The sequence below is a fragment of the Haliaeetus leucocephalus genome, unplaced genomic scaffold (assembly GCF_000737465.1).
Source record: "Haliaeetus leucocephalus isolate CR32 unplaced genomic scaffold, Haliaeetus_leucocephalus-4.0 Scaffold229, whole genome shotgun sequence".
Taxonomy (NCBI): Eukaryota; Metazoa; Chordata; class Aves; order Accipitriformes; family Accipitridae; genus Haliaeetus; species Haliaeetus leucocephalus.
Window position 1 is genome coordinate 12,813,168 of NW_010972665.1, and position 26,072 is coordinate 12,839,239.

The 26,072-nt window shown below is 40.0% G+C and overlaps 1 protein-coding gene across 2 annotated transcripts in view; it reads right to left on the minus strand.

Moving 5' to 3' along the window:
- The window catches only part of JMJD1C (jumonji domain containing 1C), a 57,677-nt gene that overhangs the window by 2,481 nt on the left and 29,124 nt on the right, over window positions 1-26,072 (minus strand). For both annotated transcript variants that reach the window (XM_010567906.1, XM_010567907.1), the window contains 16 exons: window positions 25,231-25,403; window positions 22,695-24,904; window positions 19,560-19,761; window positions 17,586-17,800; window positions 16,421-16,573; window positions 13,604-13,693; window positions 12,205-12,332; window positions 11,810-12,023; window positions 11,118-11,332; window positions 10,355-10,633; window positions 9,788-9,956; window positions 9,289-9,379; window positions 9,047-9,177; window positions 7,831-7,953; window positions 6,661-6,800; window positions 4,232-4,408 (listed from right to left, as the gene is read on the minus strand). In XM_010567906.1, the coding sequence (XP_010566208.1) occupies window positions 4,232-4,408; window positions 6,661-6,800; window positions 7,831-7,953; window positions 9,047-9,177; window positions 9,289-9,379; window positions 9,788-9,956; window positions 10,355-10,633; window positions 11,118-11,332; window positions 11,810-12,023; window positions 12,205-12,332; window positions 13,604-13,693; window positions 16,421-16,573; window positions 17,586-17,800; window positions 19,560-19,761; window positions 22,695-24,904; window positions 25,231-25,403 (4,710 nt within the window). The remainder of the gene's footprint in view (window positions 1-4,231; window positions 4,409-6,660; window positions 6,801-7,830; window positions 7,954-9,046; window positions 9,178-9,288; window positions 9,380-9,787; window positions 9,957-10,354; window positions 10,634-11,117; window positions 11,333-11,809; window positions 12,024-12,204; window positions 12,333-13,603; window positions 13,694-16,420; window positions 16,574-17,585; window positions 17,801-19,559; window positions 19,762-22,694; window positions 24,905-25,230; window positions 25,404-26,072) is intronic.

The following is a 26,072-nucleotide window of genomic DNA, read 5'->3' on the forward strand; positions in this document are numbered from 1 at the left end:
ACAAAGCAGTGCCGTTCCCTCCTGAGAATTAATCAAACCAAAAATAATTCTGGAGACAAAGAGGGTTTGTTGATGCCACACAATTTGCCAACAGCAGAAAGCCAGGAGCAAAGCAACAGCTGCAGAAGTGCCACCATGAGGCTCCCAGCAGCACTCCAAATTTCCTAGAGCTTCAGCTGAAACACCTCTGCACTGTGCAGCCGGGCTGCCGGCTCCGGCCCCCCCCTCTTCCCTCGCAGGCGTCTCACCTGTTTCAACTCTCTACCTGCCCTTGCTTTCCTTTCCACCCCATGCAAATCCCACACCCTTCTTTCACCTTCTCCTCACTGAGTCAAGGTTTTACTGATTCCCTTTAACTCCACTGCAGAATGGGCAATGTTTGCTGCCCTCAGATCTTTCGTTCTGCTGTGCCTTAAACCTCCTTCCCTCCCAGGGCCTGTCTCACCAGTGGGCAAGTCTTTGCGGGGAGGACAGATTTTACCCGGCCGGTCTGGTACTTAACATGGGAACGCCCTGCTGACAGCCCATAGGCAGTTCTATTTATAATATTTATAATACAAGCTGATACAATGACACACACAAATAAGTTAAGCAACGATTCCCCTGAGGTTTGCTGGTTGAGGACTACAGCACTCCCACGACTGTGCCGGTCCCCGCCAAACCAAGAGAACAGCTTTGTCCCCAGCCCACGCAGAGCAGAGTTTTTCCAGCAGGACACGGGTGGAGCATCGCAAAAGCCTCAGACCTGGGCCAGGACAGGGAAAGGTGAGTGGGCAGGGAGGAGAGGGCTGTCCATCCTCACAGCCGCCACAGCTCCTCACTGCACAGCTGCCTCCCTCCTGTCCTCACACTGAGGACCAGCCGCTTCCTGCAGGGCTTAGCTCCAGGGCCAGCGCTCAGCCCAGCAGCTCTGCGTACACGATTCCCAGATCTTACCCTTATCGTAACATCACCAGGATGTCGCATTACCTCCAGCATGCCATTTTACAGGATATAATCCTGCTGTTCAATCAAGCTAATACCACTATAGAAAACATTATAATAACCTGTTCTACTATGAACAGGTTTTGCGTGTAACCTGAACAACACATTTCAATCACTGACTCAAGTATTTCTAGCTTTTAATTTATCCCTAAAATATTTTACAGATTTGGAGTCACCAAATTAAAACCAGGGAGGGAGGGCATCCCTAGAGGACAACTGTGATACAGAATGACCCAGAGCAGAGCAGCAAAAAGAGTGAATCATCCAAAAGAACAATTGAAAAAAAAAAACCAACTTTTTTTAGCTGGGGAAGTTTCCAGAGAGAGCTGAGGGCTCGCTGTTCCAAGTACCAGAGAGAGAACAAGGCCCAGACGTTAGCAAAGCAGGGGACACTTCTGAGCTCCCCTACTCGTACAGCCAAGAAGAAAGGAGATACAATCCTACAGCACATCACTCATGGTACATTCAGGGAAGCATCTGCAGAGGAGACCAGTCCAACGCTGTATCTATTTCTGGTTTCCCCCCAGGAGAGCAATTCCCTCCACAAGAGGTACTGACGAGGCTACTCCGACCGTCACAGCTCACAGGAGAGGCTCTCCCTCCCACCCCACCGCTGGAACAGTTTGACCTTGCCTACTGAAATGATCACAAGGGGGATGTGACTGCTGTCTGCAAGTACACAGGGAGGAGGGGGAAACCTGGGAAGCAAGAGGAATGCTTTATGCTACCACAAAATATTAAGAACAAGTTACTTTAAAAGCTAGACATGAATCCATAGCAGCTAGGGAAAAAAAAAATATATAGAAGAAATACACACAAGCTCCTCCATGTTAGAGTAGTACAATTCTATACCAGCGTGTCAGAAGCAGCAGCATGACAATAAACTGAACTGGCTCCAGGATGGAAGTGTCTTGAGCTACACTACGCAGTGACCGCCGGCAGCTGGGCTCCCTAACTCCATCCCTCAGCCTGACTTCCTCTGCTCCAAAACATTACTGATGAGCAAATAAAAATAAAAATGTTAATTTACCACCAAATTTAGTGTCAACTCTCATCCAGTTTTAATTATAAAAGATTCACGATGTGCATGTAAAGCTGAAAGACTTAACATGTAAGCTTAACCTGGTATGTATTCTTGTTCAGACTTATTTTTAAGTGTTTAAATGTGCTTTGTATATATGAAGTGTTGGTGTTGATCCCTAAGGTCAGTATTTATGCATCTCTATATAGAGAGTACTACACATGTACATGAAAGAACACGATGCTTTCATTTCCTCCTACGTGGCAGATTCACAGGAACTTCTTACTGAAGATGAAAAGGTTCTCAGCTTCACCCACTAAGGTTTAAAAACACCATGTTATTAACTCCTTGGTGCCAGAAGCTAGAACATTACCACTTCAAAAGAAATCTGGAGTTTAAAGCCAAGGAGATAAAGATAAGAGTGGTCTTATTTTTGGTCCTTAAACCTATGAACTGCAAGGAAGCCTGGAACAGTCCCACTACTTCATGTTTTATAAACTGTATGCCTTTATATAATGCCACGTGCTATATAAAACAAATTTCCCAGTATGTTTGTTATTTTCTGTGGGTTGCCTTTTCACTCTCGTATCTGTGATATCTCCCTTGTTTTGAGAGATCAGAGTAAGGTTACTGGAGGATGCAATACAAATCTTATCAACTGTGGGAGTCCTAACTGCTTTAGCCTAACAGGAGCTAAGAATAACATCAATGCCAAACATCCCTTCACCTTTATGAAGCAACATCAAGCCCTGGAGACATGGTGCAGGGAAAGGCAACCTACAACAACCCAAGATTTGGTCACCTGGATTGATTTGGGTTTTTTTTCTTTCTTTCTTTTGCCAGAAAACAAACCCACGCAGATCATCCAGGGTTAACATACCACCCATCTAAACATTCACTGGAATGACAAAGGGGTCTAGTCTGGGTAAGGTACCTGTTGCTTTCAATGCCCCAGCAACTGACATAGCCAGCAGACAGATTAGGGATGTAACACCCGTCATCACTACAACCTAGACCTTTTTTTCACAGAGAAAACTCCACTGCCCTGGTCACAGTGACACGCTAAGCCATTGCTTCCTCTCTGCCCAGAAGAGACAGTGGTTGGAAACTGATCTGCGAATCAGAAACCAAATAGCATCTTCTTCAGAAAGGCCTGGCCTCGCTTGAACCCAAGTGGAGATCAATGATAAATCTTTAACAGCAAGATGGTTTACAACCCCTACTGCAGGTGGGAATGGTCCTCATTCCTTGACAGTCAGCTACCTAATTAGTGGTGCTTGACAGCTGGCAAGACAGCAGGCTCCATTTCCTGTTGAAACAGGAAAACGTTCATGGAGTGAAGAAAGAAAGAAATCTAGAACTGCCCAAAAATCTCATCTAAACAATTGTGCTTTCCTCCTCCTTTCACCAAGGAGAAGCAGTTTGCAGACTGTGAGAAAAAAAAAAAACCAACACACACACACAAAAAAATGAAGTAACAAACCCTATGTGCTAGAAGAGGACTGAAGCTTGCCACACCAATTCATACTGTTCCTCCAGAACTGCCCTACTGGCAGTACTTTTTCTTACATAACTAAGAATTAAATCAGCCCAGCTGCTGGCAAGGTAACATCGCTCTTTCTGATGGTAAGGGAAGCTGCTGAAGGGACAATGATGACTCCTGGTGATTGATGTACCTTCTGTGTACAAAGGAACTTAAGGTGGAGTGGAAAAACAACCTCCAAATACTGTTACAAAAACATCTTGTTATACCCGAACTGTCTCTACAATTGTCCTACGGCTGAAGATAAAAACAATGACACCTGACATCCAGGTATTTTTATCTGCTTGGGTTGTTCTCCCTGCCTCTCTAAGGTTAGGTAAACTTTTGGTTTTAGAAGAAAAAAAAAATACTAACCTGACCTTGCCATAACTAACACCAGTTTATTTAGAAATTTGCTAATGAAATGAAAGTGGAAAAAAGCTGTTAATAATAGTCTGCTCATTTTTCATTTTAAAGGAAAAAAGGAACAGTCTTAATTTCAAGCATTCAAGTTGCTGTATGTTAGTACTGGCTAGTCATCTACACAAGCAGATATACCTTATTATACATTCCTACACACTAATACCTACCAGTAAGAAAATAAAATTTAATTTGAGTACAGATGTAGTTATGTCTTTGAAAAAATTTACTTTATTGTATTTATGTTATTTAATCCTGTATGTCTTTAAACAGATGTACATTACCTGATGAAGTGCTCCTGCTGGTAGAATAATAGCATCACCAAGAAACTGAATAACTGTACAGGTTTTTACTCCGTATTCTTCGAGGAGTCTTTGGCGCAGTTTTTTGTTCACATACCAACTCTGATCACGTATTGGATCATGCTCTGGTAAAACTTCTAAGCCTTGCTCTTTTGCTATCTGTAAGTACAGAAAAGATCCCAAGTCACTTTCAAAAGAAGCTGAACCTTTTGCTGGTAAGTTGTAAGTATACCTAACTTATGAAGCAACACTACTGTGTTCCCAATACCCAAACAAGAATTTTAGTTAGGGACTCAAAAGAACCTCAAAAGAACTGACAAGTCCCACTGAACTGAAGACAACTGCAGAACTCCCACTCCAAAATGTAGAGCTTTAACGAACTCAGCACAATAATTTACTAATAAGCAACACACTCTCTGCGTGACTTCTTTCATCAAGAAAATAAAATGTGACCTCAAGAGTTCCTATGCTGCCAACTCCTCAAGTTTAAAACCTTCAGTTTTGACACAGACACGTAACACCACAACCCCAGCTCAGGAAAAAAGCCACAGACAAAACTAAGGGTCATATGGTCCTGAGCAACCTGCTCTGCGTGACTCTGAGCTCAAGAGGTCCCCTACAAATCTCAACCACTCTGTGATAACAAGTTATTTTCCTACCATCCCATCAAGGAATTCGGAAAAAATGAGGGAAAAAAACAAAAAAAAACAAAACCAAAAAACCCCCCAAAACACCAAAACTTCCCAACAGCAGTAGACTTAACTGCAACAACCATTTCTCATCAAGTTAACTACAGAGGAACGAATAACCTTAATTAATTGCTAATTAATCACAGTGACTAAAGAAAAAAAAACATATCCAATCCATCTGTCGCAACAATTATCTCATTAAAAACATAGATTTTTATTCATATTGATATTAAATATACTTAATTATGTGATGCAGAGCTTGAAACCATTCTTGTGTATTGTCACCTTTCTTCTGTACTAACAAGATACTGAGATTTTATCTCTTATCAGCAGGCAAAGTGGTCCCAAGGTCTAGTCATCAATTAATCTCTAATTCAACATTTCAAAAATACCACCACACCAAAAATACAAGGCGGTGCACAATTCATTTTGGATACCATGGCAAGCTGTGGCAGCAAATGACGAATTTTATTACGTAGTGTCTTAAGTGCTTTTGTTTTAAACCTGCTGCTCAAAGGGTTTCACAATATCCCTTAATTGCTCTGAAAGAAGAAATGCTGAATAATACTCATTGTCCACCTATTCCGTTGCATTAATGATTTTCTTCACATCTCTTTCTGCCAAACTGAAGAGCCACCATCTACTTTGTGAGCATCTCCTTTTGGAACGAACAGAAAAGCCTCGCTGTGTAATTCATAATCTCCTGGAATTAGCTGTATTTTATTTACTAGTGCTCATTTTCCCCCACAGCTCAGCTTGCCAAAGAGCAAATGTTTTGAGTCACCAGAAGACAGCTGCCCTGGGACTGAAACACTGCCTTATTGTCCAACAGAATCTTTACTGCTGAATTTTTCAGGCTCTTCCTGCTCACAGTAGAGACCTTGGCCTCTAGCCTGTTTACGGATCCCTTCGGTTTAGCCAGTTAAAACTCATCTGTTTTTTTTCCCACAGTACAAGACAGTGAAGACTTCTTTTCCTCGAGCAACCACTTCAGTGATATTTTGGTATTTCTATGTCATCTGTCAAGACCACCTTCTAGGACATGAAAACATGCTAAAGACAAGGGCACAGCAAACTGCTTCCCAGATTGTACCTCTAAATTTAATGCCATTGATGACTATCAATGGCCCAGTGGTGGATATTCAACCTATGTGATAAGCAATGACCTGAAAGGTTCTGATGTGGCTCTAACTTGCTGAAGAAGTGGCTAACGTTGAAGAAGTCTGCTGCCCTTGGGTACACTATCCCCCACTGCTTTCATCTTCACAGAGCCAAGGCACGTTCTTTGAGCTAACTGACGTGACACAGAGTCCTTATGAAGACCAGTGGCTGCTGGGTTGCAAGGTCAGGGTTTTTTGCATAGGACAATTCACAAAAATTTCAGCATCTCATAATGCAAGAATGGATCAGTGACATAAAAACATTATCCTACAAACGATCCTTTGTATTAGAGAAGGACAAGAATAGATCTCCATGCTCTCCTCAGCCTTCAGAGTTTGCAGGCTACCTGTAACCCTTAAGAAGGTAATACATATCATGTTACATATTTTATTTGTTGATGATGTAGCAGGCCAATTATAATTTATTTTATGTGCTATAAAGGAAATTATTTTGCTCCCTCCCTTCCCTAAGCACAGGGGTGGGGTTTGTGGTTTTTGCCAGCCCCCTTTAATTTACCAGTTACTTAGATTATATTTATAAAACACATATTATAAATCTAACCTTTTGCAGAAACTCCCTTATTTTGTCAGCATCTTTGCCAGCATAAATGTGCCATAAAGCACCAGGTAATTCACTTGAATCTTTCAACCGCTTCCTTAAAAGGTCATCCAAATCCTCCTCTTCAAACTTCTTCAAAACTCCTAAGATTCAACAAACGTATTTTTTAAAAGTGAGACAGAGGAAAAACTTAAACACCTTCTTTTTGAATTTCTTATGTGAAACTGAGCAGATAAGTCTGCTGAATACAACAGAAGTCCCCAGCTGATCTTTTTGTTCAGTGTTTGTAATTAGTTACTAGAAAATGAATGCCATAAATACCTTAAAAACAATGCTTAAACTTTTTTACATTTCTTGAATTTCACAGAACACATTCTCCTACCTGAAATAAACAAGCAGGGCTGGCACCAAAAAACTAAAAGATGAAAAAGGTGTTTTCCTGCAGTCAGCAACAGCAGTGCTGTGCATGCTGTTCTGCAGCAGCTAGTCAAGAAGCTAGAGCTCTCCAAATATGCTCAAGTTTTGCTGCTATTAACTCAGTGCATATGCAAGTGAAAACAAAGCAAATAAAAGACAGCAAACCTTACTGCAGCTCTGTTAGTCACATTCAAAATCTACATTTGCTGATTATGGAATAGAAGGACACAAGAGTAAGAGGAAAGAAACAAAACTATTTCAGTGATTTAAAGACTGTTTCACATAAGCAATAAACCTCATACAGACGACTAACATACACCAATTTAAGCTCTCCAGTGCTGAAAAATTACATTACAGTCCAAATTCAATAGAGCAAACACAGTGCATCCAGAGGGAGCAGAATAAACAGAAGGTTTGGCAAATACATCACCCTGACATAATTGTTAGAACTACCACAGCTTCCAGGGAAAATCCTTCATCCTGCATTTTCTTTAGCTCTGCCAGCCCCAGCATAGGAATGGTACATCAATTATAGGTAATGGCAAAAAAAGTGAAAAGAGTTCAAAATACCATTCATGAACTGCAGTGTATTTTATGCGGAATTAATGTGTGTGCAAATTCTTGAAACAAAGAATCTCCCAGGATTAAACAAGTACTTATGGATATCTTTTCATCCGCTTCAGAAGAACAGTGTCAATTTTAAAAGGAGCAGATCATTCAGTCCATCTACACCTCTTACAATGAGCTTCCCTTTACCTGATTTGGAAAGTACTCCATTTCCTTTCGCTATGCCAACATAAACAAGGATGTTCACAACATCAGAAACTTCAATATGGAGATTTGTGGTTCCTATATCATGGTCTTTAGTAGCTGCCACACCTATGTTACAAGATAAAATTAAGATTTGTTGTATTGCATATTCACCTTCAAATAGAAACGTGCAACAGCTAACTGAGATGACATTTCTGAAAGCACACTAAGCATCACTGGAAAGCATTTTATGTACACAGGCTTTAATGTGAAAATACTGAGATATACAAACTACAAATACACTTTTGTTTCACTTGCTAACCAAGAAAATGTTACTTTTTAACAGGAACCTTGAGATATCTCTTAGCCCAGGTAACTGTCCCTACAGAGCAATTGTGTCAGAACACCACACATTTCAGCAGAATAATTGAAGACATTTCCTGACCACTGCATTGCTTCCCAACCTTTCAGGTTGTTCGGGGCAGAATATAAGTACAACGAATACACAAGGTTATCAAATCAAATGTGTCTCTTTTATGCCTGGCTGTAAGCAGAGTTCTTAATCAAAAGAAATCCCCAAGCAAAGAGGAAAATTAATTTTATGTCTAAGAAGTTAAAACATACACGCTTAAGTCAAAGGGACATTTCAGAACACTAAGGTTGCAGCAGTATTACATGAAAGTGTCATTAATGATTCAGTTCTTCGGACCCATGCCTTGATCACTATCATTAATATGTTTATTTCAAAGGACATCTGGAGAACTCTTTAAATCAAAGCCATCATGCCACAAATTACAACCCATTTCTTGTCCTATTAGAACAATTTGTAAAACAGAATTGAACAAATTTGTTTGCAAAAGAAGGAGCAGCTGGAAAAGGTCTGAGGGAAACAACCTTTTCTAAACAGGTTTTTGAGCGCACAGCATACAATACAAATGCAAGTTATGATAAATATGCTGGGATTTATTTATGACCAGAATTATGAATGCAATAATATTTCAGGAAGTATTTTGTCATACAGCATTATTAAAGACTGGATCTGTCTTTGTGTAGAAGTAGCTAACCATTTATATGCTTCAGAACACTGTAACAGCACAAGAAAAGACAGAAAGAAATGCAGAAGCAAATAAACTCTCATGCCTGAGGTTCATGTACTGTTAATATGCAAGTCAGTCACACTTTTAAAGAAGAGGTAACTGCTACGCTTCTATGGCATACTCACCATATGCACTGCACAGTCTGGGTCCCAAATCTGGACGGACAAAAAATCCTGGCAGATGAGAAGCCAAGTTTAGTTTTCCTTCTGGACTACAATATTCAGGCAAGGGTAAACTTTTTAGTAAGTCCTCATATCTGGAGGAGAAAAGAAAGAAGAATGCAATTGAATTTGTGTCATTACATAGAGAGAAAAAAAAACCCAACATGGAGACTGACTTAAGAATATCTAATATTAAACTCAAATACCTTGCTGGCATCATAGCCTTGAAATCTTCACCAGAAGGCCAATCTTTCAGTTTTAGTAAAGCTGTTTCCCCGTTTTTTATTTTCTGCCGTTCTGCAAGTAACATCGAAATTACTAAAAACTAATAGACTGTAGGTGTTTTACTTTATTCAACTGAAATATATAACTTAACTCTTAACCTGTCTATAAAGATTTCATCCATAAACCAGGAGATAATTAATTTCAAGACTCAAGAATGATACCAAAACAAAGTCAACTAGTTGAGGAACGATGACATTTGTTTCTTAATCAGACCTAACTAGTGTATTAGCACATCTTTAATTCTACAAAGGTACAAAATGCCAGTTTTCATCACATTCTCTGGAAGCAAATTACCTAGAGCTTTCTTTTTAAATTAAAGTTTCTTCAAAGCCTCAAGATCCATAAAGAGTATGTTTAACTGCAGTTTCTAACATTGACCATGTTCAGAATCAAGGGAATAATACACTTAAAGTAACGTACTTGAAACATCTTCAAAACCATCCCAGAACTCCTTGACATTGGTGTTTGAAATAATACTGTCTTTGCAATTCAAGATATCAGCTTGCTGGTTTCCAAAATCTAGACTAATTGACTCAGCTTTCCATAGGCTGAAGTTCATTTTCTTATGCATACCGGACACTAGAACAGGCTGTAAAAAATAAAATACAATAAAAAAATCAATACCAATCCTTCCACAAGTAAACAACTTCTTCAACTGAACTGGAATACAAATGCATCTGAAACATACACTGAAGACCTTGGCCCTCCTGAGCTGTTAGCACTTCCTCTAAAGGCAACCATACCCAAGATGTCATACACACATCTTTTTGGAGTTTGAGTCTCTGTAACAGTAATTTCTTACTTATTAATGGCAGTTAACTGAGGTTTAAACTACACAAGGTTCATATGTGGGTTATACCTGACAAGCTTTCGCCCACTGCTAACAATACATTTTCAAACATGGAGTTAGGCAAATTTGTCTTTTAACACAACTCCCCCAGAATTCATGCTGAGGTCACTTTATAGACCGAACGGCTCAATACCTACCCTTCCTTGTTTCCAGCACTCTTTGAATAGCTTCCAGTTGTTGTTGTTTTTATGGTCTCTGAGCCACAAAACATGCTTATCACAGATCCACGAATACTGAATATCACTGTACCGTTTACTGCAGTCATCCTGAATACATTTTCTATCATCCTTTGGCTCATCTTTTATTTCAGATTTTACATTTATCTTTGGTGCTCTGTTTGGTGGAATCTTGTTTTCTACTACGGAAGCAATTATGTCATCAAGAATGTTTGGCATAGTCCTTCCACTCTTGCCACTCTGTTAGAAAACAAACAAATGCATGCTTAAACAATGTAAAAGCAAATAAAGTTAACACAATTCTTTTTGCAGTAGAATGACAACATTTCGTTACCAATTAGAAGCTTGCAGTTATCTACTTCCTTTCTAGAAAACTGCATGCATTCTTACATGCAAAAAGTTAGAAATACACAGTTCTTACAAAACTCAGTATGTTGTAATCTTCCTTTACTTTGTCAGGTTAGGCTTTATCTGACTTCACGGACATTTTCTTCATAGTATGTCTCAATTACCATTTTATATATATATATATATATGTATGTATGTATATGTATAAATAAATAAAAAATGTTAATACAAATGTGTGCGTGCATATAAAGTTTTAATTATAAATGAGTATTTAAAGCAATACAGCTATCAGACTGCTCTAACTACAATGCACCAAAACAAACAATAGAGCTTTTCAAATCCTGATATAAAAACCACGCTTCTTGTAAACACTTACTGCTGTTCCTGTAGAGTAAACTGGAGCAAAAGCAATACCAGCATCTGTAGAACCTAGACGCAATTTGCCTGCTGTCGTAGTTAATAAATCTCGTAATGTTGAGCCCTGCTCGTTGTTCTGGGATGCAGGAGGAGAGCTTTTACAGTTTTGGGACTCCAAATTATCCTGGTCTTTCTCTTCCTTTGAGTGTTTTCCAGAAGGACATTCTTTGTTCTCTAAAACAAAAACAATCATTGGAAGTTTACACTGTTGCATCATGATGCAGACATAGGAACAGCACCAGTATCCTGCATTTTACAGTGGTGGTAATATACTGTAGCACTAGTGCTTTATTCACCTGAAAACACACCAGAGGATGAACTAGATCCTTCAAAATGCAGTCAAACAGTGTGACCATGAAAAGGCCTTCCTCAGCATCTCAGACATGCAGCTGAGTGAGTACCTGTCACAAATGAGAGATGCTGTAGCTGGAAATACTGCCACATTATACATGCATTCCACTAGTGGCTCTTCTGGTAACAGATGCCACCAGGAGAAGGCATTGCACTTTCAAGATTAAAATTAAGGGGGAAAACAACATCATCTTTTCTTTTTGTTGAACAGAAAACTGTGATTTTTTCCTAATTAATTCAATTACCTATCACTGGTGCCCCCAAAGTCATGGACATGATATGACAATTTCAAACATATACCTTTCTTTTCTTCTCTGGCTTTCTGCTCTGCAAGGTCAGCTAACCAGTGCAGCGGTGACTGGGATTCAGGCGGTGTTAACTTGCTGTCTGTGCTTACATCACTCCTTGGACTTGTACTACCATTTGCCTCAGACTTTTGAGGAGTATTCTGCTGTTGAGACTCAGGCATGCACAGAGAAATTTTATTACTGTGGTTAAGGACATTCTGCAAAACCTGCAAAGAACAAATTTATTTTTAAGTATATAACTCTGCTTTAATGTATTTCAAAGACAAGGCTAGCACTTAACCATCATATATGCAAATTAAAATGCAACTGGTACTATTCAAATACAAAAATCCACAAGAATCAGAACACCTGAAAAAACTACAACGTATACACACATTTTAGACTCACCTGAGACACACCATTCATTGCAGGAAGCTTGCCAGCTTGCGTGTTCTGCTTGCTGGTACACTGACAATGGGATTTAATTTCAAATTTTTCTCTAATATTGTGCATAGCATCTAAAAGATCTGTCAAAACTAGAAGACAAGTAAGAAGAAAACCATCAGCAGCTCTCAATCATTTTGTGTCCCTCTTTACAATACACACACAGTGATGTTAAAATGTTATCTCCAAACCTTTTTAAAAGTTAAAACTAATAAAAATGCTAAATTTAACAGCGAACAACACTATAAAAAGACTGTCCAGTTTACCTTAAAGCTCATGCAGAAAGAGACAAGGTCTTTAATTAAATAATTGCACGCTACTCTTCTGAATAATCTAACCTTCACTCTGCATTGCCATTACATGGCACACCCCAAGCAAGCCAGTCATTCATTATTTACTCCTCACTGTTCAACGGGTGCATCATTGCTTCTTTTAATAAAGCCGTCAAACTACAGACTGAAGTGAGCCACGTCTTGACAAAAAAATTAGTACGTGATCATGTAATTTAAGGCTGTTTGGTAATGGGTATGCACAGAAGAACAAAACCAAGGTTATGTAAGCAGTCTTCACTGTGCTGTTTCCACATGAGTGGTTCACTTTACAATTTAAAATTAAAACCAGTTTCAGTCTGGAACCTGTTCTGGGGAATGTCACAATTTGAATTTATTATGGAATCTAACCAATCTTCATTTCTACCTGAACTAACATGCAGCAACCCATAAAATAATGGTTGTGCTAACAACCACCACCACACTTAACTGCACTTCTTTGTAAAACTTACTTGGTTGCAAGAAAAATTCTGAATTTAGCTGGCTTTAGGATTAATCCTTATTTTTCCCATTTATCACAAGCTCCTTCACTGCATTTTGCTTTACGATGCTCAATCAGATGTCCAACCAAAACCACACATGAATCTTTTCTTTTTTTTTTTTTTTTTTTCTGGTGGGGGTGGGACAGACAGAAAACAGCAAAAAGCAAATCCCCAAAAATCTGTTGTCACACAATGCTCCTTGGCAGTACTAGTCCAAGATTTTCTTTTAACAGCTAAGGTCAGATTTATTAAGTACATTCTGGCTATTTTATTCTGCTCTGAAAAGGTACAAAACAGTCACAACAAACACCCTGAATTTCTTCACTGCCTGTCCCCAAAACCCCTTCAGACATCTGTCAGCACATTCCTCCTCTCTTCGTCATCTGTGCCCCTTGCTGTTAACTGCCCAGAATCACTTGCCTTCCTGCAATGATTTGACACAATTCACAAGTTTTTAAATGGAAAATGAGAAGTTTCAAGAAACGACTCCGGCCTCTCTTCACAGAAAGGCCTGGGAAAAAACACATCCTGCTTGTTCACACATGGTCTTACCAGAGCCTGGAATAATCTGTGTTGGCATCAGGTGCTTGTGATCATGAGGCTGTCCCTTCACACACTTCATCCAGGCATATAACTCCTTATCTGCAAAATAACATTGCCAATTGTTTTACTTTACTTACAGTGGTACACAGGGCTAACTAACATTTTTCAGATTTGTTTTAGTTAGAAACAATTTTCTACACATACTGTAAGTCTTCTGTCCTGGTATCCGGTGTGACAAAAATCTGCATATAACAGCTACTTTTCACAACAAGGAAAAGAATAAAGAGTTTTGACAACACTGAAATCTGAAATAGCCGCATCTGTAACACAGACTCTTGCCAATAACCTCAAAGTTTCAAAGTATATTCCCTTTATTACATTTAGCAAGCTGCCAACTTAGCATAAGCCGAAATCCTTTACAATTGCTATTGAGGTAGCGAGACTCCCTTGAATTCCGACACAGAAGAGAGACACAGTTAGGCTGCGATTGTATGGTTAATTTAATTTGACACAATCCACACTCCAACTGAAGTGGCTGTCTTTGACCAGAGAGGGCCAAACAAGCCAAAAAGATGAACTTGTAACCAAATGAATTCTCTGATTTGGCCTACCATGCAGCTGCCCCGAAGTTACTGGTGGCACAAAGGAGAGGGAAGTTGTATCATGGATTTATGTCAGATTAAAGCAACAATGAAACCACAAGTCTGTATGTACTGGTTGAAAATCATTTGTGGCAGCAGGGAGGGCCTAACTGGTAGGAGAGAGGGGCTTTCTATAAAGTTCCAGGAAGACTGTCCCTGCCGGAAAAATATGCAGTGTAAAGACAAGAGAGAGGAAGAACGAGAGCAAAAAAATGTCTGGCCAAGCAAGTGGTCACTGATCTGCTATGTGATTTTGGGGCAGAAATAGGAATGCAATTTCCCTCTGAAAAGGGAATTATTTTCTTACACTGTAGTAGATAAAAAACGTACCAAATGTTCCCTTCAGAGAAATATTAGATTTGTTAGCTATTTTGCAGTTTTTTGTAACTCCTAAAACATTGAAATATGTAATTGGTCACAAACATAATCAAATCAAAAAACAAAACAGCATATATCTACTTAATGTATTTTACCACTGAAATGCCATCATATGGCATTCCACTTGATGGTGCCATGAATTGTCTGAAGGTAACAATGGATGCATATTCATTCATTCATGTAGTAATGACAGAATTCATCGATAAATATCTGAATGTGGAATATTTAAACCTCTAACATTCCTGCTGAAGCAGGGGGAAACCAGTGTATTCTCCGTTAAATTTAGCAACTGTAAAAACAACTACTGGTTCCAGGAAAAATGGTGCAATATAGAGTGCTATTATATAGAGATGGGTGGGTGGTTCTGAACTTTGTAAGAGAGTGCCAAACGAGGGATATAGTTCACACGAATCCTACAGCATCATTAGAAATAAAGCCGCAGAGGGGGAAGCTATCGCGCTTCTGCTTCTGCATGTAATGTTGTGATGAACAGTAAGGAGAACATCTTCCGTGTTATAAGACTGAAAAGAAGCCTGCTTCTGTATACTGCTTTTTTAAGCTTTGAAGACATTTTACTAAAATTTTCCTGGCTGGTTAACACGCGCACTATAAAAAGCCTCTGACTGCATGTTCCCACTAGGGTAAATAACGTTCAGCGTATATCCCAAGCCACGTCAGATGGATGCGCACACACAGACTTAAGCCAGTTAACAGCTGCTGAAGCAGCCTCCAGCATTAAAGCATTAACGACCGTTCTCCGTGTTGGAAAATGCTAACATTAGTTCCCTAGAAACTTCAGGCTTTGATGGAAGTCTCTGGGAACATCCTATCACCACAGTGTAGGAGGCCTCTCACTGCAAGCCAAGGACAAAGTGGATGAGTCTCTCCATTTATCAAAGATTTATCATCTAACAGTTAAATTTTATTTTACTAACATTTCACATCTGTGACATTATGCTGCTACGACAAACATGGAAATGCTTTTCAAAACAGCATTATACTTGAATCAGTTCCTGGCACAGTGTTTGACCACAGGACTGTGCCAGGGCACAGTGCCTGCCACCCAGGGGAAGGCAGTCTTTTCCAACAAGCAGCCTGAGCACCAATGTCACAGCCGAGGGCTGAATGACCAGATCAATCTTCCAAGCCATTCCTCCTTTCAATTGCAACAGGCTGGGTCACTCAGAAACCACAGGTTTGCAAGTCAGTCCTCTTACACTTCACTACGGACTAAACTAGACATTTCTATTAAAGCACAGGAGTTGGACTAAACCGAGTATGTGTGCAGGCTGCTGCATTGTGAAACCTCCATTAACACTCGTTTTAAATACTATGTTTAGTATTTTTCTCCATCTCTTTCTTTCTTATAATAAAAAAGTAGGCTGCTAAGTCAGTATGACAAACCACATACTTCTGAACGGAGGACTCCAGAAAGTACTCCAATCAACGCAAGTCTTAACAGCAATGAGTTGCCATAAAGCAGGGAGGTGTAATGGAGTGCCAGTCTCACAGCTGAAGAACAAGGTTTAACCTTGAGGGGCAAGGCACCAGCAATCCAAGACAATCCACACAAAAAGACTGAAAAGTGGACAAAGACCTAAAATAGCCACCACAGCAGTTACTTTCTGAATGACTGATTCTACATCTACCAACAAAAAAAAGGAGGTGAAAAAGATCTAAGAGAAACCAAAATACACAAGCAGTAATTTAACACTTTACAGAAAGGCAGTTACACTAGTGGATCAGCAGCTCTACAACAAATTAGAATAAACAGCCTATACAATACTCTAGTTCATAAAGAACTGACCTCTAGAACTTTTTCTTTCCTTTGCCTTGTAACAATCTAGGCAGACCACAAATCCACATTTTTGGCAGACCCAATGAATGTTAAATAATGTGGCTTCGCATGCATCACACATCTCACGGACTCCTCTCACTGCTCTCTTCCATGCAATTTTGGCTGAAATACAAAATAAGCAGAATAAAAGGACTGAAATTTAAATGCAAAGCACAGAATGAATAGTCTTTACAGATGAAGCATTTGTAATTTTCCCCTCAGACGCAACTGGGTGTGGGGGGAGGAAAATGATCCTTCATAAACAGACCGTCAACATCTACCCCCTTAGTGGCATTACACAGCATCCCCATCAATGCTACTATCAATACACTATAAAGAAATTAAAGCATCCAAAAACCACAGACTAAAGTAATACAGAAAGAATATTTGTGCTCAACATGAGTTGGCTGCAATTATGAAGAAGAACTTAACATATACTTTTAACCCCATGCAATGAAGAGAGCTGGGTTCTTCACAACTGCCTACGGGACATGTTTAATCTCAACAGCAGCCGAACTGGTGAGTTGGATGATTAAAGTTAGCAGGAGGGGAGGGAGGTGCCTGTCCTGGAGACCTGGCTAGTACTTCTGCTTTCTGCCCCACCTCCTCCTCGTACTGCCTGGAATTAGTGGAGCCACCCACCCGTCTCCAGCCTGTGCCCATCTGCCATGGACCAGAAGGACGGACTAACTGTGGCTTTGGTGGGGAGGAGGCGGTGGTGTTAGCACATGCTCTGCAGGGCCCACGCTGTCACATTATTCTTCTTTGTTTTGGGAAGGAGACACGTCAGAGACACAACGTCTGTTGGCAGAGTCGGTACCTGGCTCACTGCGAGCCTTGGCTTGGAGCTGGCTGCTCTGGCTGGAGAGCTGGAGGCCAAGCTGGGAACCGAGGCTGCTCCAATCCCAACAGCAGCCTGGCCCCAGCCCTGGCCCAGCACAGCGAGGGGGAATGGGCTGGCCCATTGAGGAAGGTCCCTGCCCCTTCCTGACATATGCTCTTACAAAATAGCCTAGGAAAATTCAACACAACAGTCCGGTGAAGTGAGCTACTCGAAAGAAAGCAATGGGTCACGATGAATGCAAACATTCGAGTAAAACTGCAGAACACTTGAGAGCATCTGAGATTTCCTTACCATCTTTTTTCACCCAGGACATGGCTGTTTTCTCAGATGTTACTAACTGACAAAATTTATCACCTATGATATCTAGAATGTATTTAGAAGTTTCTAGGTCCAGTTCATCATCTTCATAGTTTTCATGTGTCCATAAACTCAGTGCTTCATCATCATATTGATCAGGAGAGGAGAAACCATCTATCCTAACCACTCCGTTCTTACTAAAAGACAACCTAAAAATGAGAACAGATAGTTTAAATGCATATGTCATTATATTCTGTGACTTACAGTTTACTTGCTGATTCACCTTACTGCTTATGCTTATGTCTTACAACAAGTAAGTTTTCTTTACCTTCTTTAGCATCCTGCCTTATTTTTTAATTTAAAAATAAATCCTACTGCCAAAAACGGTTTTAAAACAAACAGTAAGGAAGCATGAAAACTAAAACTAATTTTTTAGGCACTTTCTGCACTCAGTTTACTTATCATTCTCTCTCTGTAACATTTATTACTGCTTAAAAATTGCAGACAAGAAAATTCTCTTATTTTTCTTTTTTTGCCAAAGTTTGGTTCCACCTATTCATCACCTTTAATTTTTGGAGTGTCTGTAATAGCAATCATTCAGTCTGACTCATATTTTATAGATCTTTCCATCCTACTGCTCTCATACTCAGAAAACAGGAGTTTGAACACTACATTTAAGTCTTTCTAGGCAGAACAAATCATGAATGCCAAGATAACATTTTTGTATCCACTAATTTCTGACCTTTAAAATAACAAAGGGCTTTCCTGTTATCCTACCCTACCATTCCACTAACCCTGGCTATACTTAGCCTATTTTTAAGCAGTAACAATCAATTATTCCATCTGGTATAATACAGGATAATTCATTATACATATGCAATTATTATAGCAGTTAAGGAATTTTACAGCAATGCAAGCAAAATAGTCCTGAGTTCAGAACTGAGTACCAAAAAATGATATTTAGATATGTATTTAATGAAAAAGAAGAAATTATGAATTCTCAGTAACAACTTCCAACAGTAGGGCAAACTTTGTTCACAATTCAAGCCCTACTATCTAAACACAATGAAAATAATTAAAACTGCTGCAAAATTTACTGCAATATATTCAAAACATTCACATTTTTAAATTCCATAACTGTGTTTTCAAATGTTGGCAAAACTTTATCCCTGACGTTCTCTCCTTTATAGAGGAGAAAAAAACCCAAAACTCTGACACTGCCACATTAGGAAGCAAATATTCTTACGCAAGAAGGTATTCCAAGTCCAACCTTGAAATGATTCCTGTAGGACTACCAAGTCTTGTAACTAAAGCTTCATTATAACATACTAAGCCCAATCTAGTGAAAAATTTCCTGTTCAAAACAAGTTGGATATATACTGACAACACAGGCTGCATGCAAATTAAAGCTGTTTTGTTCTGTCTCAATAGCTGTGCTGCCTGCACCACATACGCTATGCTGCATCCTGGAAATTATCTTCCTGAATTGTGAGTTTTCCTTGATTGGCCATTAATTGTGAAAAAGGAGGTCGCAACTCCTCTGTCCTCAGAAAACTCCCAGAAAACCTTGAGCAGCATTCCCACCATATACTGGCATAAGAACAATTACGAAAAAGTGCAACTCTGCGGTTTTACAACTTGTCCAGAATAATTGAAGCTTGCCTTTTGAAAATCCCACTTCAAATGTCAGACACCTGTGTAATGGTGATGTGCTGTATTTTCTGCTTGCCTAAGGTACACTGGGCAGCTGTTCTGATCCCTTCACTATAAAGCTTTAAACAGCAATGAAGTCAATCCACAAAAGAAGTAAGAAATAAAAATGTAAATACTGTTAAATTAGATGGTGTCTTTTATCAGGCAGACTGACTGAGCCAGAAAAATCAGACAAGCTTTCAAGCACACAAGTCTTTGTCAGTATCATTTTTAAAAGTTAAAACTCCACAATGTCAGGAAAATAGCTGTACTTACCGCCGAAAGTAGTAAAATCTACAAAATACTGGTGAGTGAGTTGGTTCTTCTCCTTTCTTACTTCTTATTAACCTACATTCTCTGCATTTTTGCAAATTTGGTCCTATTTCAGAGCAAGAATCATCCTGCAAAAAGGACTCTCCCGTTTGCTTCAGCTTCTTTACTTTGCGCCAATCTTTTAACACTGAGCGAGGTATACCAGCTGCAAAAGTAAGGAGAGTTTCAGATGAGGTACTGGAGCCCTTATTCACAGAACCCAGTCAGATCAGTCAGCGTTCAATGTTTCAGAAAGTACATCTGTTACCTGCACAACATATTTCATTAGTACTTCCATTTGTCTGCCTGTCAGCACTGAACTTGAAAAAAACATAGCTATCAATCAGACTTACACAGGCAGGAGCACAGTTAAGTACCCGCTGAGCTACCAGAAATACCTACAACATTGTATTTTCTCTTATATTAGGTGTATTGTTCACCAAATATTCCACCAAAACCACCTTCAGAATCTCATTCTTACAAACCAAGCAAAGAAATACAATACCCCAAGAAAGGTTTGAATTCTTTTTCAAGTGAAGATGTATGCAAAAAAGGCAACAATTTAATGAATGAAAGCAGAGCTTAAAAAAAGACCCATATCCTACTTCTTCAAAATTTATTTTTGCTGAGGGTTACAGATATGATTACAGAAGAGCAGCTCTATTCACATGTAACTCATCTGAACGTAATATAAAATATGTGGCATAAGAAGAACAGAATCCATTCACTCCCTGTCAAGTTTATTGGCTTTGCAAGGCTAAGTAGTACAATTCCATTTTCTATATTGAAGTCAGCAGATCTGACCCTGAGTAACACAAGGACCAAATCCATTGACTACTATGTGCAATTTTCACATACACGTTTTGAAACTGAACCCTGTTCTTATCTAACCAGGCTTCCATTTTAATGACTTTTAAAAGTGGTACTAGTTTTATCTGCAGATAGATAGAATCTGTCATTTCATCTACCACTGCTCTTCAAAGTTCATGTCCTGTAAACAGGGATCTGATGTAGGACGATAGAGAGGTCAGAGTGCTAACTTCGGACTTGGTACCTGGGTTAAGATCTGTACTTTGCCAGAGATGACTTGTGCAAACTTTGCAAGTGACAGACCGCCTATGCCTCAGTTCACGGCCTACAAAATCCACTCCCAACTCATCCAAGGAGCATGATAGTAACTGGATTAAAACTCGAGAGCAGAAAAGGCCAAAGTACAGGTTTGCTGGTCTAAAACAATGTTTTCTGCCTTGGAACCAGAGATCCTGGGTGTCATCTGGATGCTGCCAGACTTCAAGCTCTGTGGGCAGAAACTTGGAAGACCCCCAGTGCTTGCAGAACTGTAAAATGACTTGCTTTGCAGGAGGGAGCCTTGCAGCCTGGAGCTCTGAGCATGCTGGCTAGCACACAGGCTCCCGGGGCTTGCCGAAACAGCATCAGGACAAAGCAGTTTTCAACCCTGGCAGCATCCAGATACCACCCACATTGCAAAACTGCCACCAAGCCCCAGATCCTGCAGCACAGTTATCTTCAGCCACCTACGGGGAGCCCAGGCAGCCGTTCCATAGGGACCCATTATTTCCTGAAAGCTCCTCAAGGTTGACTGTGGTTTTGTATACATCTTTGTGGAAAGTCCTTTTCGTAAGAAAATCTCTGACCAGTTCTCTCTCAGAAATTATAACAAAGCTCCCCCAAGATAAACTGACAAGGGTACCGGAACCACTCATCTATTTAATGGGTCAAGTAGGAGAAACACAGAAAGATCCCAGGTCTGATCCCAGGCCAGCTGCTACCGCGGGACAGGCCCAACCTGTTAATGTGCAGGACACGGGCTGTGCGACTCACAACAGAACGTAATACCAAGTCCTACCCATGAAACAGCTCCATAATGTATTATCGTATATCACTTTTATACTTGGGTATCACTAGCCAAAACAAGAAGTCACTGCCTTCCCTCAACTTAGGTAAGCAATCCTTCTACAACAAACATTCTTTTGCAACAATACAAAGGTCATACAGACCTAACATGTTACATGTATACATTCACAGTTTAAGAAGTAAAACCAAGAAAGACGTTATAGGCATGTTCTCCTTGATCTTCCCTTTAGTTGGGGGGGAAAAAAAAAAAAAAAGGTAATACTACTATCACTGGACCCAAGCCAGAATACCTCAGACGGACTGCAACACTTCCAGCACCCAGTACAACTTAAGCATCAAGTACTCTCAGATACCAGAGGAGTAACTTTATACACCAGGCAGTGAAAAGCCAGAGAATGTAATTACAGGGAGCAGTAGTCATTTTCTTACTACCTGTACTTAAAAATTCTTGCAAAAAGTAATTTAATGGTAGACTTTCTCATACTCAGCCAGAACAAAGACAAAAGAATAGTCCTTGGAGAAGAATAAAGTGGAATAAAAAATAAGGTAAGTTCTTAAATAAAATCTCTCATGTTGGCAGACCAGTTTCTCTCTTCAGATAAATCTAGTTACAATCTGCTACATGCTACAGTATTACATTTAAATTGAAATTTGTATTTCCCTAAATTTCTTTATTCCTTAAACAAGAGGGATGTTTACACCATGTAATACACATGCTAGGTAGGAGTGTGAAATGACTCTCCCTCAAACCTTTCATTAAATTAATCAAATCATAACAGAGTAGCATCAGGCTCTCAAGGAACTGCCTCTGGCTTCCTGATCAAAGCATGAATTAAAGCTCAACAATAGAGAATCTCTCCCTCCAGTAGTGCTCTAAAAATAAATGCATTAGGTCTTTAAAAAAAATTTTAAAATCTCTCTCAATACAAGTGGCACAACTATATGCACCAGTCTGTTGAATTCTGATGGACAGCATAAACCAGTTTGTTTACTGCTTATTTTTAGGCCAAGAACCAGTTTGTTAACACATATATACAAAATACTGAACTTCTTAAACCAGGGTATTTCAAATGGCCTCAAGGCAGATAAATCTGGACCTACTCATTTACATAAGCATGCTTTTTAACTCTTTTCCCAGCTATTGTGCATGACAAACCCTCCAGGATTTAACACTGTTAGACTTTACATTAGTCTGTCTCTTCTAAATCAGATTAATATACTCACTGCTGTTACTGCCGCTCTGTAACTTCAGCTTGCTTTTTTCTTTGGCACTCCTGCTAAGAACACCATTCGGTTTTACTTCTTCCTCTGTATCACCCTTTTTTTTCTGCAAATCATTTTGTTTCTTTTTGTAAGTTGGCTTGGGCTGCCTTTTAGTCCTTTGCTCTGACTTGCTCTCACTTTCATCAGAGTCTCCGCTTTCAGAGCCAGACTCGTAAGTTCGTTTTGCTTTTCTCCTAGGGTGCTTATCTTCCTTTGCAAACTTATCTGCCAAGATTTTACTATCTATGTTATTCTGCAACTCATTTGATGTAGAAGCTATTAAATTGACAGTACATGGCTTAATAATTTCTGAAACACTGTTCCCTGAATTCTCTTTTTTATTAGTGTTTTTATCTTCCTCCGAATGTCTTGTTAGCCAAGCCTTTTTCAGTTTAGTGTGGTAGTTTGGCTGACTCGTCTGGGAAGTTTGCCCACTGCCTACAGAGTTCGCTTTGTTTATTGTATTACAGACGATAGCACTGTCTAGGGAGACAGAGGTTGAAAATGTCTGATTCTTCACAGAGTTGGACTCAGTCTCACTGGTGTTACTACTTTTAAACTGAGCTGCAGCCAACGCTGCCTTGTGCTTTTTCAAATGGACAAAGTCGGTGGAGGTGGAGAATCCCGAGGAGGGCTGAGCAGTGCTGCCTGTCTTGCCAGCTGCGGGTGTAACCGGAGCTGTAGTGCTGACCTTGCATTCCTGGGTCTGTGCTACCGCCTGACTTGCTGCTCTCGAGGCAGTACACTCCAGCGGTGCACAGGCCAAGACCGTATTCGATAAGGAGTAAGTCACTTCTGAACTACCCCAGCTTGACACGCTGGTAGTTGTTGCTGCTGATGCGGTGACATCCGTTTTGGTACGGCAGATCATAGTTGTGGTAGGGGAGACAGCATGAGGAATGCTGCCTTGCGAGACAGCTGGAAATTTCTTTTCATACTGTGTGCGAGCACTGTCTGAGTTCATATTTGGCAGAATGATTCTTCCAGTCTCCCTGGCTTCCGCTGTTTTCAGGCAATCTGCTTGATTTGTCACAGCTGAAGATCTCTCACTAACTCGATCTTTGGAAGCAGACTGCATTACTGGTACGCTATCATATTTTGTGCTAGAAGGAGGACGCACAATAACAGATGCTGTAGCGGACTGTGACTTTCCACTCATTCTTTCAACGTGCCAATCCACTTTTTCGTTATTTGGGGCATTATTTGACTTCCATATTTCTGATAAATTCTGTTCAGAAGTGCCCTTGTAAACAGTCTGAGCTTCCTTCGGTTCAGGTACTAAAGTTGGTGGTTTTTGCAACTCCTGTATTTTGCCACCACCAGCACTAACAGGTTGAACAGGGGTTAGAGTCGGAGGTGAAAGGCTGCTATAGCTGCTTTCCTTCTTCTCCAGGTTCTGGTGCACAGGGGGGTGAAACACGGGGGCTCTATGCAAGGCAGGCATACTCCGGAGTGTATTTGAAGATGAGATTGACAACTGAGTAGGGCTCCTGCTGTCACTTCTGAAAGAATTTACAGAGTGAGACTGCACTGACTGTGAAAGCTGCTCGGGTATCTTGCTCGCAGAGCCTTCGCTCTCTGGTTGGTGCTTAATTAAAGGTGGAGGTTTTGAAAGAGAAGAAATGTAAGAGGGGAGAGACTGGGGACTAGCTGCTGTTGAAGGACAATTAGTTTGCTTATCAACATATGCGCCTGAAGCTTCCTTTGAGGGGTACGATCTCGGCGGTTCATTTACTACACTGTTAGACAAGGTGGTGAAATAGTTACTCTGTGGCAAACTCTGTGGAACCGAATGCTTCATTTTATACAGTTCTGACATAGAGCGTTCGGTGTCTTTGTCATATTTTACTGAATGGCTTTTGGGACTTGAAGATAAGGATGTCACCCTGGAGTAGTTCTCTCTCTCTCCCTCCAGTGCCTTTATTTTAGCTGTAAAAGGAGCAACTTCAATACTTTCTTGGAGTATCCGTCTGTGTTCTTCTTTGTATTTGCTCAGTCGCTCCCCAGACTCCTGTGGTGGCCTTGGCAGCTGGTTCAACATTGGATCTGCAAAATGTCTGTGCATATGGCTCTCCTTTGCTGCCTGTGTTCTGCTCTGCTCTAGCTCCGTCTTTACTGGTGCAGTCGTAACAGAACGTAAAGGCTCAATAAATGCTTTCCTCTCCAGTTCTCTGTTTGAAAAAGGTTAAGCAAATACAGGTTAGTCTGAATGTAGCGCAACATGCTAAACAGAAGACCTTTCTTCCCATGCTCTGAACAAGATTAGCTATTAGCACAAACTTTTCTTTATATTAGGTACAATTTTCAGAAGTCTTCAGGTGACTCGGGAACTCAAGTACCATTCCAAGTCAACAGGGCAGAGTCTGTTTTGCAGTAATACTGACAAGCTTTTCTCTATCACAGGCACCTATGTTTACAAATAAACTAAAAGCAAGCTAGAAGACAAAATCAGCTGCTGAAATGTACCCTCTCACACAGAATTAAACAGTAAACTTACTCTTTGTGATGCTCTACAATACTTTTGGACAATGGCGGGCTGGAATGCGTTGTCAGTTTGAGAGGCCGAAGGGGATCTGCACTGGATGGTCGCACAGGAATGTGACTCAGTAAACCAAGGCTGTCAGCTGAGGTCACCGGGGTGGGCTGGTGTAACCACGGGCTGGGAGTATTCTGTTAACACCAATCAAAACAAAACAAAAACAAACAAAAAAAAATCACGATTTCAAAATAATCATGGAACCACAAGAGTTACTGTATCAAGTCCTACCAATGATCAGAGTGAAGTAATGTATTTCAGCATCAAATCATACACAGTAAATAAAATTTAACATTTTAAGTCACTTTTTGATCAACTGGAACGTCTGATTGCACTTCCCTTGGACTTGCGGCATACAAAATAGCTTACATGTTTCAGAAGCGTTCTTACAATTTCAAGTATTCAGCATGAATAGTTAATTCTAGAATGGCATCTCAAGCTCATCAAAATTAGCAAACCAATGATAGTCTAACAGCACTTAACTTCAGTTACTGGTAAACAGACCATTAGCTCTTCAATGAATTGCAGGAAGTATTTCTTTCAAAAGACAAATATGGTTTAGTATTTCTGGAACACAATTTCATCTCCAGCTTTGTAACAAATCTCAATATAAGGGACAGAAGTATCTCTTTCCTGGATGGCTCCTCCCCTCCACCCAACCAAATGATTAAGTACGATAATCCTAATTAATCTGCTTTATTTTGCCAGGCATTTTTATTTGGCATAATTTCATCAGCAGCACTCTATTAAAACCATAAATGTACACGCCTGCCATACTTTGCAACACAGCAAACGCACAGTAC